We start from the raw sequence: 14604 nt of genomic DNA on the forward strand, positions 1-14604 counted from the left end.
TTTATATAAACAGAGCTAGTACTGCTATATTGACAACTACCAATATACTGCTTTGTCCTTTAAGATCTAACTGCCACACAAGACTTAAACCACTAAACCAAGGTTTTCTACCAAGGCAATAATACTGCATCTATGCAGGTTTGAGAAGCTTAGAAGGCTACTGGCCAGCTTAGATCCCTTCACCCATCACTCCTATCATTGGATCCCAAAGCAGGGCCACTGCTTTTAGTTTTGAACCTGGGGTCCTCAAAATTAGTGTGTGAAAAGTCCATAAACACAATCTGGTTGAAAATAGATGATGCAACACACCTAAACTAACTGTCCGACAGTTAAATTCGTGTTACAAAAAAACTAACTTTAAGGCCAGGCACAGTGGCTCATGCCTGTTACAAAAAACTAACTTTAAAGCCAGGCGTGGTGGCTCATGCCTGTTACAAAAAACTAACTTTAAAGCCAGGCATGGTGGCTCATGCTTGTTACAAAAAACTAACTTTAAGGCTGGGCACGGTGGCTGACACCTGTAGTCCCAGCACCTTGGGAGGCAGCGGCAGGTGGATACCTGAGGTCAGGAGTTCAAGACCAGCCTGACCAATATGGTAAAACTCCGTCTCTACTACAAATGCAAAAAAATTAGCTGGGCATTGTAGCATGCACCTGTAGTCCCAGCAACTTAGGAGGCTGAGACAGGAGAATGGCTTGAATCCGGAAGGCGGAGGTTGCAGTGAGCCAAGATTACGCCACTGTACTCCAGCCTGGGTGACAGAGTGGGACTCGTGTCTCAAAAAACAAACAAACAAACAAACTAACTAACTTTAAGACTTATTTTTGTAACTTTTTTCAACAGGGAAAACAACACACTCCTTGGGGAAAGGTGAGGGGGTTGAGAAGATAGGCCCTGGGTAAATATTCTTACCACAGCACCTGGAGTTGATAGGCCTGCCTAGGAGAGAACACAGGCACTGCCACACCACCATAGGGGACAGCTGCTGTCTGGGGTCAGCAGACCAGCTCACACACCACGCAAGGTTTCTATAGATCTAACACACAAAATTCTTCATCACAAAACAAGTCCCACGCATCTTCAGAGTCTGTCAGTTCGTTGTCCCCACCTGCAGTCGAAAGCATAAGCAACATCTCGCCCAGCTCAAAGGTGACGGCCTCTTCTTCATCGTCAAAGGGGCTGCTGTTCGCTCCTTCCTCAAAGAATTCCGAGGGGTGGTTCCTTCGTTGGGCCGGGTATCTGCTTGATGTTCCCTCTTGCTGTCTCTGTGGCTCCTCTCTAAGGCCATCAGGGCACACATGCTTGTAAAAACAGTTCCCCCCAAATGGGCAGCTCCCACGTCCTTCATCAAAATACCTGCATGCCTTGGCGCTCATTGCTTTCTTGTATTTCTGAATGAGTTTCTGCTTCTCTTCTTTCTCCTCCACCCAGTACTCACTTGGAATGACAAAGTTAGATGTGATTCGGCATTGTGGGCAGGACTTGACGATCCTGCTCTCAAATTCCTTAGCACTCCTCCACTTGCGAATGCACTTGAGACAGAAGGTGTGGTTGCAGTTGGAGAGGATCCCGAAGCGGTGCTCGTTGGGGTTGGCTTTCTCATAGACCACCTCCATGCAGATCCCACACACCCTGTCCTTGCTGCGCTGCACAGCAAATGAGAACTCCATATTCTTCTCATGGGCTTCAATGCACGATTGTATATGCTGTGATCTCTGGGCAGCATCCATCGGATGCAGGGCCTGCAGCCTACACATGTCACATAAATCTCCGTGGAGAAACACACAGTTCTCCCCATATCGGCACTGTCCCACTGCAGCATAGGGGCACAGCTGCTTCTTTGTTTCCACCGCAGTTTGCTCTTTCTCTGATTCTTCCTTGGCCACTAGGCCCTGCAGGGGTGCTTCAGTGCAGGAAGGCACAGTACGGCCACAGTAGGGTTGCCCAGGAACAAACTCAACAGCATTCGCCCAGTCCTCTGAACCTGCTCCTACAGTTGCAAAGTTTGAATTTCTTGACTCAGATTCGTTTGTATTCATTTCAACAAGTGGTCCAACTATCGAGGAGACACTTGAGGAAGCAGCAAGGGATGATTCTGTAGTTAGCTCTGTAGCAGTTGCTTCTTCCTGTTTCAACGGCTTGCTATGTTCACATCTGCAGCAGTCTCCATAAATACAGTACCCTCGCTGAAAACAACTGCACACTACTCCACACGGATGGTCAGAGAGATCATGCGAGTAGCGACAGCTATCTCCTTCCTTACAAATCCCATACATAAAATACCTACAGGTGACCTGTTTAGTCCAGCTGTTGCCGCTGCCGCCGCCCGCGCCGCTGCCGCCGCACGCGCCGCTGTCGTCGCATGCACCACTGTCGCCGCTGCCGCCACTACCGTCGCTGCCGCCGGCCCCTCCGCCCGCCCTCGGGGACGGGGCGGTGACTGTGGAGATCGGAGTCGGGGAGACCGCTGCCGCCGCCTCCGCAGCTGCCGCCACTGCTCCTGATGTTGTGGCTGTTGTTCCGGGAGCTGCAGCCTCCGCCATTACTGCTTATCCAATGCTCCAAAGGCCCCGGAACGCCCTGGAACACCCCAGAAGGTCCCGGAACTTCCGGGATCACATAGGGCCAAAGGCCCCGGAACTTCCGGGATCATATAGTTCCGGTCCGGCTGTGAGGAGAAGGTGGTGAGGACCAGGGGAGGGGAGGGGAAGGAGACTGAGGCACTTGCTCTGTCCTTGCCGGCTCCGCCTCTTTTTGTTTAAGAGAGTTTTTTTCTCCTTCTGTATGTATGCTTTGTTGGGAGACAGTTCTTCATAGGTCTTGTGTGCTTGCACATCTTGCAAGTAAGGCACTGTACTGTCCTGTGTTCTGGACTATGTTTTCAAGGATATTTGTATAGAGTGCATCCTTGAAAGACAGAGGTAGTGTCTCCCTCCAAAGAAAAGGGCAAGCATGCTTACTGTCTAACATAGTAAAGATAATGTTTACATCTGAAGCAAAGAGCAGGCATACTTACTGTCCACTATAATAAAAATAGTCTCCCTCTGGAGTGAAGGGCAGGAATGATTACTGCCCATTATAAAAGGTTCAGATTCCCTAAGTCCAGGGTTTCTCTCCTATAATGCAATCCACTGCACATGCAGGTGTTACTTGGTCCTCTTTAGAGTTGTGAGAATGTGTTGAGCAGGCTTACAGATTTGACTGGTAAGGGGACAACAAGCACTGATTAGATTCAGACAGTTTATTATATAGACAGAAAAAGAACAGCATGGTGTCAGCTCCCTGCATTCCTTGTCCCACAGTAGGACACCAAAACAAAAGAGGCCAAATGAGAAGAAACATGAGTGTTGGGGCACCCTGTTGCTGAGGAGTCATTTCATTTTTCTTTCTTTCTTTTTTTTATTGTTTCTTTTTTTCTTTCTTTCTTTCTTTCTTTCTTTTTTTTTTTTTTTTTTTTTTGAGACAGGGTCTTGCTCTGTCGCCCAGGCTACGGTGCAGTGGGGCATGATCTTGGATCACTGTAACCTCCACCTCCCAGGTTCAAGTGATTTTCCTGCCTCAGCTTCCTGAGTAGCTGAGATTACAGGCACACACCACCACACCAAGCTAATTTTTGTATTCTTAGTAGAGACAGGGTTTCACCATGTTGGCCAGGCTGGTCTGGAACTCCTGACTTCAAGTGATCCACCCGTCTCGGCCTCCCAAAGTGCTGGGATTATAGGCGTGAGCCTCCTCGCCAGAGGAGCCATTTCTATACTGCAGCTAAGTAGTTTTATAGCCTGCAGCTTAGCCTCCCTAAGGGAGAGGGGACAAGAAGGAAAGTCCCACACTTCATTGGAACCAAGAGGCGATGAGAAATTCCCTCAAGATAGAGAGCCGGCGGGGCCCGGGCGCGGAAGTTGGTGGCGGCCGCACGGCCTCCCAGGCAGGCCCACAGTCACGTGCGGGGACCCGGGGTCGGGCGGCTGGGAGGGGGCCCAGCACGCAGCTGCGGAGCTCTGCGGCCTGTACTACGAGGTCGGGTAGCGGCTGCGGCGCCTGCAGGACCAGCTGGCCGCCTGCGACTCCCTCATCGCGCGCCTCCGCGCCCGGCAGACCACGCTGGAGGGGGACACTGCGCAGTCCCTGGTGGACGCGCTGCTGGAGCAGGTGGCCCGCAGATGCACCAGGAAATAGGAAGTTGAGAGGCTTACTGAGCGGCTAGGAGTGAAAGAGAAGGAGATTCAGCAGCTACTGAGCCAGCCACAGCATGAGCGAGAGAAGGAAGTTGTCCTGATGCGGAGGAGCATGGAGGAGGGGAAACCGGCCCGGCGGGCCAGTGACGTTCTGTGCCGTTCTTTGGCCAACGAGACCCACCAACTGCGGAGGACGCTGACCTCCACTGCCCACATGTGTCAGCATCTGACCAAGTGTCTGGATGAACGACAGGATGCACAAAGGAACGTGGGGGAGAGAAGTCCTGAAAGTCAGAACATACGGGTGGGGACACCTCTGTCCAGAGTGTTATTGAGGAAGAAAATCGACTGTTAAAACAGGAGGTGACTCACGTTGAAGACCTCAATGCCAAGTGGCAGCGATACGATGTCAGCAGGGACGAATACGTGAGGGGGCTCCATACACAGCTCAGGGGGCTGCAGACCCTCAATGAGCCCGAGCTGATGAGGAAGATCTCCCGGCTCAACAGGTAGTTGGAAGAGAAAATAAACGACTGTGCAGAAGTGAAGTAGAAGCTGGCGGCCTCAAGGAAGGCCCCGGATGCTGCACTGGAATGGATGCAGATATTGGAACAGCAGATGCTCGCTTACAAGGATGACTTCATGTCAGAAAGGGCAGATCGGGAACAGGCCCAAGGTAGGAATCAGGAACTGGAGGAAAAGGTCACCTCTTTGCTGCACCAGGCGTCCTGGAGACAGGATCCTCAAGAGCCAGACGCCTGCTGGATTCATGCTGGGAGCAAAACTGCCAAGTACTTGGCCACCGATGCAGTGGAGCTTATTGCGCCTGGTGGCTGGAGGCCTGGGACTGGGTCCCAGAAGTTGGAACCCCCTGCAGAGAGCGGGCATCCTGGCACAGCCCAGAGAGGCCAGGGGACCTTCAGTGCCCTCACTGCCTGCAGTGCTTCCGTGACTAACAAGGTAAAGAGCTCCTCAGGCATGTGGCCGAGTGCTGCCAGTGACCAAGATTCCACCCATGCCCTTGCAGCCCCCTTGCCCGGCACAGCTGCCCTCAGGGACAGGGTGCGTGCTCACAGATGCCATGGATTAAGCTCTACTGAGATCGAACGCCCCTGGAATAGGTGCGAGGCACTGTGATCGTTCACTTTGGTCCCCCTTTGGCTATGGAACAGGCTGGGTCACAGGGAACTCCCAGTGAGGCTAGAGGCTGGAGGTGGAGATGGGGTCAGGAACATCTGGCAGAGGGAGGTCCCAGTCTTGTGTCTCCATCAGGCTGAAGCCAGAGCAATCTGGGGCTGGTGTGCCAGCCCCTCCCCCAGCCTGCATCTGGGTGTGCCATGGCTTGCCAGAAAGGGGTGGTGCCTATGGGAGCCACTTGTATGGTCCTCAGGGTTGAAGCCCCATCCTGTTCTGTAGAATAAGGTGTCTCCTCTCTGCCTTGAACCAGGAGGTTTGTCAAATGGAGCACTGTGGCTGCACATCACACTAGGGGGCCCATCCCCGTCATTGCAGAGCCACATGTCTGCACTTAAAAACTGCATCACAATAGCATTTGTCGTATATCCAGAAGTTAAAGCACACTTATTTTATCCACCTATTTTTATAATAAATGTTCTTGCTCCTGTGGGGAAAAAAAAATAGAGAGGCAAATAAGAAATGGCGGTATGGCAGCTCCTCACAAGACTGCCTATCCTCTCATGCTTGGGGAGGATCACAGGGCCTTCTGCCATCGGCTTGCAGTTGAGCCTTGCCTACATGGCCTTTGAGGATGTATGCACGGTTTTCAGGGCACCAGCACAGAGGAGTTCCTCTGCGTAATCAGGGCTCGAGAAACTGGTGCCAAAATGTTGATATCTGGTGACTGGCCTTTCTACAGTAAAACACTGTCCATCTCTGAGTCTCATGTTTTCTACCAGATTCCATGAAACTGTGGTGGGCTGACTTGTTAGCTTGTTGAGTAGGACAAAATCTCAGACCTTTTATAGTTCTTGACAGCTTTAGTGAGGAGGGTGGCTCCTCACATGTCTAGAGACATGGCTTTCTAGAAGGAGAAGGATGAGGATATTGTGGGTACATTTAATGAAATTTGAGGGCCAGGCTTGGTGGCTCACACCTGTAATCCCAGCAATTTGTGAGGCCAAGGCAAGCAGATTGCTTGAGCTCAGGAGTTTGAAACTAGCCTGGGCAACATGGCAAAACCCTGTCTCTACTAAAAATACAGCAATTAGCTGGGCATGGTGGCGTGTGCCTGTGGTCCCAGCTACTCAGGAGGCTGAGGTGGGAGAATTGCTCGAGCCTGGGAAGTTGAGGCTGCAGTGAACCAACAGCGTGCCACTGCACTCCAGTCTGGGCAACAGAGCGAGACCCTGTTTAAAAAAAAAAAAAGAGAGAAAAGAAATTTGAGGAAAGTCGCTGAAATATGTTGACCAAATTATCTGCTCAACTAGGCCGTAAATAGTTCTTCACTTTATTGCCTGTTAGTGATGGAGATTGAAGAGGTGGATGCAGGCTGAGTACCAGGAAGCAGGTTCAAAGACCCCTGCTCAAATGGTGCCCTGGTTCTTGCTAACTCTCCTGCTGGTGTAGAACTTCCTGAACAATTTGAAGTTAGCTTCAGGTCTGCCCCACTGTAACAACTAGTACTAGGTATTGTCTGGTGCGCATAAAAGATTCTGCCCTCTTTTGGACAACAATTGCAGAGATGTGTGGAAGGAGGGAAATTTATGACCACTGTGGGCAGAAACCAGGCACATCATTAGGAGTTTGGCTGGTTCACTTGAGAGATGAGGAAGTGGGGCTAGTAATGCTTGTCAAGGAAGAATGGCAACGTAAACTGGGTCTTATGGCTCAGCCCCTCCTGCGGTCCATCGTGTCTGCCTTAGATCCACTAGGAGAGAACAGAAAAAGGTCTTAGAGGGTTTTTTTGGCAATAGATCCTGGCTGCAATAAGGGAGCTGTGGGCCTTTCAGGGAGATTTCCCTGAGACAGACAAACTCCCATGGGAAACCATAGATGAGGCATTGAGTAGTATTCAGGATCTTACTGCCTTGAATTGGGGCTTACAATGCTGGCAAAGGTGATCCACTGGAGAATGAGAAACTGACCCAATCAAACCTAGGTAGATGCTGCTGCTCTGGAAAACCTTCCTTGTGTTGAAACTGGGTGAGAACATAAGCCATGTTATCTTGGTGATGGGGCAGCAGAATTTTAATTCTCAAAATTTAATTCTTTGAGAATTAAAGTGGAATTCTCAAAGAAGGTTGCTGCTGTGCAAGCCTGGGTCAAGTCAGCCAGAAGTCACAAACCCAGTAGCTTCAGCTAGAAAACATGCAGCTATGACTGAGTGAAGGGGTCTCCAAAGCTGAAATTGATAGTGTCAACCATCAGGATCTCTACCCAGTCAGTTTAAAGTGTGAGTAGGAAAAAACACTGAAAGTTTTTTTGGTTGCACCATAAGCTTCTGCCACACTCCTTAAATGCAAAGCTTTTTTGTTTAATAGCTCAGAGCCACTCTCTCCCTCCATGTCCCTGATCTCTCCCTCCTTCTCTACCCCAACCTCAGCTACTTTAAGAAGAAAGATTATTAGAGGTGGGGCCAAGATTTTCCTGACCCTAAAGAGAATTGAAAACCATGTCTACTATCCAAGGGGAATTTGGGGAAAGTGAAGAATTCAAACTGCTATGGTTCTGTTGAACATAGGTGCCCAAGTCATTATCCTACCCAGACCTGGGGAAGGCAAAAGCCCTCAGATCCAGCTAATGGTGCTTAGGCAGGGTTCACAGTGAAGAAGAAAATCTAACTTGTGGGTAAGGTCCATTGGGCCAATTCAATGTACTGTGGTTGTTATTTCTGCATCTGAATGTACAGTAGGAAAGACGTATTGTATTCCCATCCCATAAGTGCCAGGGTTGGGTGAGGGGAGATTTTCAGGATTCAGAAGAGTGGCATATAGAGAAACGTTTATGGGAGGTATAAGTTGCTTCTCAGCCCACCTCTCTGTCTCCTCCTTGATGGTCCAACAGAAGCCAAAGAATCCCAAGAAGAGAAAGGGAAATCATGGCCTTGATTAAGGACTTAAAGGCATCAGAAGTGAAAAATAAGGCATTATCTCAATACAATAACCCTGTATGGCCAGTGAAGCAGGTGATGAAGGCTTAGAGTAGATTATTGCTGACTGATCTGTTGTTGTTTTCATAGCCATGGCAGTTCCAGATATTGCAACTGCAACTGAATCCATTACACAGGCTGATTACACCTGGTTTGCTGTCTTAGACTTTTACCAGCACCTTCTCACTGACACTTGAGGATCAATATCAGTTCACATTCATATAGCAAGGCCTCCAGTGCATGTTTATAGGCATTCCCCTAGGGGTACTTAAGTTCCTCTGCCATTTGTCACCAGTGGGTGAGTTAGGATTTAGCATGAGTTCTTCTACCTTTTGATGTCCAAAGCTTTCACTATACAGATGGTGACTTGTTGGCTTACCAAGCAAAATTTCTTGGAACTATGTGGATGGATTTATAACACTCAATCCCTGTGGTGGTCATGGAAAAACCACTCTCTCTTTGGTTCCCTAAATCAAAAAGGAAGTCCAGTACCTTATTGGATTCTTAGGGTATTAGAAACAGTATGTGCCTCACTCAGTCATGCTACTTGATCTTTATATCAGTGAACTTGCCAAATCAGCATCCTTTGAGTGGGGCTTAAACCAATAAATTGTGTTTGAAGCTGTCCTGCAAGCTGTGGCATGCTGTCTACCTTTAGGGTGCTATAAACTTAATGATCATGACAGATTATTTTGCTAATTGAAGTCTCTGACAAAGGGAGGCAGCTTCCACCCAGAAATGCCCCTTGGGATTTAGGACTAGTCGTCTCCCTGATATAAGGTTACTAGAAACAACCCTTTTGAAAAGCAGCTATTAGCTTGCTACAGCTCTTGTCAAAACTGAACACCTGACTCATGGAGGCCTTGAGACTCTCCAGCCTTATATCCCCATTTTGGGGTGGGTCGACTCAAACTCAGTGACTAACAGGTCGGAATGGGCCCAATAAGCTTCCCTTGTCAAAAGGAAATGTATTTAAGAAAGCAGCTGACCCGGTCCAAGCAGCATCTTGACTTAGATGAAAAGGTAACAGTTATCCCCATTTAATTATTCCCCTGATCAACCTCCTCAAAAATCAAGTGGTTGCCTGAAGCAAAACCGTTGACTCAGTGGGACCGTTGATTCACAGAAGTTTCTCTAATGCCTGGGCCTGTTTCACTGATGGTTCAGCTAAACTGAAACCCAATAGTGTCTACTGGAATGCTGCAGCTATTCGACCTCACACCAGCTATGCAGAAGCAAAAATGAATGTGGCTCCACTTAATGGGTAGAAGTCAAGGCCATTCTCATAGCTCCAACCAATACTTCCTTTGATGAACCTTGTTATGGTTTTACTGACTTCTTGGCTATTGCCGATGGCCTATTTGGTTTGCCAAATTCATGGAAAATGAATTCATAGAAAATGAAAGCCTGACAGTTTAAAGACATCTCTCTCTGGGGCTATGTACTGTGGAAACAAATCATGGCTGGCTGATCAAATCATCTGGGTCACTCATGTAGATGCCCATGGAAAGGCCTGTTCTCTGATGAGACCAAGCAAGCTGCTAATCAAACCTGCACTGCCCAGATTACCACCATTGCTGCCTAGATTAGACATGGCAAGACAGCCACCGTCATAAACTGGTCACAAAATGAAGGACTTTATGTTTCTGATGCAGAGGCTATCTTGGCATACCAGACTTGGGACTCCTCTCTCATAGCAAAGGAGCCCACATTGCACAGGGCACTGCTCCTGCAAGAGTGACCGCACCACATTGGACCTTTGATCCCCTCTTGGGCCTATCAGCAGGGCCTCACTGCTGTTGACACTTTTTCAGGTTACTGTGTTGCTGTTCCAGTCTGATCAGCAGAGTCCAAACAAATCACTGTGACCCTTGAAACTAATCTATGTCATGTGATCAGCTTCCCAGACAATTTGCAGGCTGACAATAATGCCCTTTATTGCAAAAGCCACACACAATGGGCTGATTGTCAAGGTATTCAATGGACCTTCCATACTGCCTACCATCCAAAGGCATCTGGTATTGTGGAGTCTAACCAACCTCCTCAAAAATCAACTTTAAAAAATTTCTGACCAGGCACGGTGACTCACACCTGTAATCCCAGCACTTTGAGAGGCTGAGGCAGGTGGATCATGAGGTCAGGAGATCAAGACCATCCTGGCCAACATGGTGAAACCCTGTCTCTACTAAAAATACAAAAAAAAATTAGGTGGGTATGGTGGTACATGCCTATAATCTCAGCTACTCGGGAGGCTGAGGCAGGAGAATCGCTTGAACCTGGGAGGCAGAGCTTGCAGTGAGCCGAGATCACGCCACTGCACTCCAGCCTGGCAACAGAGCAAGACTCCATCTCAAAAAAAAAAAAAAGATTTCTGACTCTACTTCCCTCATCTCCTCCTAGTCTACTTGCCTTAGTAAGACAATTTGTCATTGAATGCAGTTGTCCCCCAGGAAAAAAAACTGTCCCTTCTCAGCTATTGCCTAAGTAATGATCAGGACAAGGGGGTGGGTTTTTTTTTTTTTTTTTTTTTGAGACGGAGTCTTGCTCTGTCGCCCAGGCTGGAGTGCAGTGGCCGGATCTCAGCTCACTGCAAGCTCTGCCTCCCGGGTTTACACCATTCTCCTGCCTCAGCCTCCCGAGTAGCTGGGACTACAGGCACTCGCCACCTTGCCCTGCTAGTTTTTTTGTATTTTTTAGTGGAGACGGGGTTTCACCGTGTTAGCCAGGATGGTCTCGATCTCCTGACCTCGTGATCCGCCCGTCTCGGCCTCCCAAAGTGCTGGGATTACAGGCTTGAGCCACCGCGCCCGGCCCCTAGGGGTGGGGTTTATAGACATGTATTTGAAAATTCAGTACTTTTGTAATCATTTCTAGGCATTCTGCTTCTTTCTTTCCCTTAATGGAAACCCAAGCCAGCCTGGTTGGTTTACTCTCTGTATGGCAGCTCAGCTCAAAATGGACCTAGAGTATTGAAACTTAATTCTAGTTCAGCCATCTGGATTCTCTTGCTGGACTGTCATCATCTAGATCATAAGGATAATGACCACTTGGTTGAGTACACTGCTGGCCCCCCATCCTACAATGATCCACATGGGAGGTCCAAAGTGGGGCAACATAATGGGTCTCTATAAGTTTTATTAAAATATCCTTGTCCCTCTTGCATCTGACCTTTGTGGACAAAAGGTCTGGATATGCGTAATGGATGATTGGGAAAAGGTGAAATAACTGCTGGAATAGGCCACACCAATTTTATGGAGGTGGAGGGAGAACAACAATGCCAGTACCTGGGGAGGAAACACTCCAGATGCCAAGGCAAACAGGGGAGGGAGGAACATGAATGATCTTTCATCTTCTGGAACCACCCCTGGAGACTTCCTCTTGAAGGAAAAATTCCCTAGTGTGGCTCTCCATAACTGTTTTGCTTGCACACTTTAAATTAAACTGACTTCTAGGTCTGCTGTCCTCTGCTAGACAGCTCTAACTACAATTTGGTCACCATTGTCCTTTGTCCTACTGAGAAGTCTATCAGAAACAGTGGAGGAGCTGACAAACTTTCACACAAACCACCTGTCAGCATCTTCAGGTGTCTTCCCCAATCCCATTCTTATCGCCATCTCTCGGTCATTCCATGATGTGACACATGCCCCCAAGCTGGTGGTGTGAACAAATAGAACAGGCTGGACTGACTGCCGTTCAGTCAAGCTCTCCAAAAATGAGGACCAGACTCAATTATTCAGACAGAACCCAGAATTCTAAGGTTTATCACCTGCCCAGAAGGCCACATTGGAGACACTGTTCGTCTGTGTTCCCCAACTGATGTAGGTTCTAATTGCAAGAGGAAGGGCAGAAATTGTCTAGCTTATATTGACAAGTATCCTCATCATGTCCCTTGCTGGTGAGTAGAATAATAGTTCATCCTCTCACTGAGGGACCTTTTATCTCTCATCCCTGCCTTGCTTCTTGTTTGCTTTACCCCAGGGCAGTCAAAATATGAATGCAAGCTTGCCAACTTGGTTTCAACTTTCGCTTTGTCCTGTCTCCCCTCACATTTAATTATTTCACCTCAGCTACGCATTTTCAGGGATATTTGTTATATTTACCCAGAATTCCTATGTATTTGTAGTTGAAGGTTTTTGAAAATAACTGGCTTGTGGCCAGGTGCTGAGGCTCACGCCTGTAATCCCAGCACTTTGGGAGGCTGAGGCGGGCAGATCACATGAGGTCAGGATTTTGAGTCCAGCCTGGCCAACATGGCAAAACCCTGTCTCTACTAAAAATACAAAAATTAGCCAGGCGTGTCGGCACGTGCCTGTAATCCCAGCTACTTGGGAGGCTGAAGCAGAAGAATCTCTTGAACCTGGGAGGCAGAGGTTGCAGTGAGCTGAGATCCCACCACTACACTCCAGCCTGGGCGACAGAGGGAGACTCTGTCTCAAAACAAAATAAAACAACTAAACCCAAAAATACTGAAAAATAAAAATAAAAATAACTGGCATGAAACAGAATGCCATCTCTGGTTTACTCCTTTCTTCTTTTCTGCATAGCTCTCTCTAACTCCTAGCTTTTGCCAATTCACAGTTTATGCTTCTTTGTAATCTGAGTTTGTTCTGACCCTTAATGGTCCCAGCAGTAATTCATGGCCTTTCTCTAAACATGTGTTCATCTTCAGCTTCCTTTGCCACCTGTTTCATGTTTTCCAGTTCAGATACCCAAGAGAGGTAATATGATAAAGCCAGTTTGGCTTTTGGGCCAGGCTACATCATAGGTTCTGGGACTACCTATGGATTGACTGTCACTCACTGGTCAGGTGCCCACCCTGGCCAAGTCTGCTATCATCACGATTGGTGGTAGGGAAGGGGGCACACTAGGTCATATGGAACAAAATAGGAAATTGTCTCAATAGGAGGTGAAGGTGGAGTAGGTTCCCTTAGAAGGGACTATGGGCAGGGAAGTCAATGGATATATCTAGAGGTTGCTCTGGGCAGAGCAAGTGATTGATATATCAACCTCTTTGGAATCTGCATCTTCTCTTTCTAGAGAGGGAGGGAGCAAGGTACAATAGGTTGGTGAGTGACTAGAAGGTGAAGAAGTGGAGACGATCAAGCATAAGCTATTCTAGGAGTCTAAACTTTTTTCGTTTATGACCCCTTAAAAGAAAGAAGAATTTTTAAACAAACTGTTTACTTTTTCACACATTTGGAAGTTATCTCATATTTTTCGTTATAAGTTTAAACAGTTGCTAATCATGTATGTTAGTTATGGTGAAAGGCTACATGTTATAACAAAGAGGTCCCCAATATTTAGTAGTTTAAAGAATAAAGAAGTTAATACAGTCGCAGGTAGGGCCCAAGGATTCTGTTTGAAATGCTTGTTCCCCGGTGCTGTAAAGAAATAGCACTTGAACATAAATTTAATTTTCTCAGCAAGGCCATTTTTACTTCTTGCAGAGAGGGTACGCTCGCCACCAGTTTTGCCACGAGAGTACACCAAACATTTATAACCTGATGCATCCACCCTACTGCTGTGTCCGGTTTCCATTGGCTGGAACAGGACCTCACATTCTGTATTCGTCTTGATTGGCTAGCAACTTAGAACTTTTTAAAAGTGGCAAAGGCAGAGGACAACAAAGGAAGGAGGAAGTAACTTGTGGAATGCTGAGAAAAGTAAAAACACCTTCAAATAAGGAAGAGGAACAGGCTATGACCTAATGCTTGCTTGGACCAGTATAAGCATGCCAGGGCAAATACTTAGGTTAAATTGTGGGAGCTAAGAACATAAAGTATATTGATTTCTTTACCACGGCTAGCAGATATTTAAGGATGTTAGCACAGGTCTTTGAATACATTTTGCTTCTAAGAGAAGTTACTATTTATTCCTAATTAGATGGGGAGGAAAGTCTTTGAAGAGGAACTTCTGCTTTACTTTATACAGAGCCCAACAGGTTCTCTTTGTCCACTGCCTAGACAGGGCCAATTTATCAAGACATGCGAATTGCAGGAAAGTTTAATTCATACAGAGCCAGCTGTACGGGAGATTGAAGTTTTGTTAGTACTCAAATCAGTGGGGATTGGGCTTTTTGTTGTTGTTTTTGAGACAGGGACAGGGTCTTACTCTGTCGCCCTGGCTGGAGTACAGTGGTGCGATCTCGGCTCACAGCAACCTCTACCTCCCAGGCTCAAGCTATCGTCCCGCCTCAACCTCCTGAATAGCTGGGACTACAGGTGTGCACCACTATGCCCGGCTAGTGTTCGTATTTTTTGCAGAGACAGGGTTTCACCATGTTGCCCATGCTGGTCTCGAACTCCTGGGCTCAAGTGATC

The 14604-nt window shown here is 47.7% G+C and overlaps 1 protein-coding gene and 1 pseudogene across 1 annotated transcript; one reads left to right on the forward strand and one right to left on the reverse strand.

The window, feature by feature from the left end:
* Positions 1 to 1029: 1029 nt before the first annotated feature.
* LOC111536302 (putative E3 ubiquitin-protein ligase makorin-4) lies at positions 1030 to 2544 on the reverse strand. The gene has a single exon (XM_023202619.2). It carries the CDS (start codon positions 2542 to 2544, stop codon positions 1030 to 1032), a length of 1515 nt encoding a protein of 504 aa, XP_023058387.1.
* A 13-nt stretch (positions 2545 to 2557) lies between these two features.
* LOC111536337 lies at positions 2558 to 5177 on the forward strand (annotated as a pseudogene).
* The last annotated feature ends 9427 nt before the right edge of the window (positions 5178 to 14604 follow it).

Source organism: Piliocolobus tephrosceles, chromosome 12, assembly GCF_002776525.5.
Source record: "Piliocolobus tephrosceles isolate RC106 chromosome 12, ASM277652v3, whole genome shotgun sequence".
NCBI lineage: Eukaryota > Metazoa > Chordata > Mammalia > Primates > Cercopithecidae > Piliocolobus > Piliocolobus tephrosceles.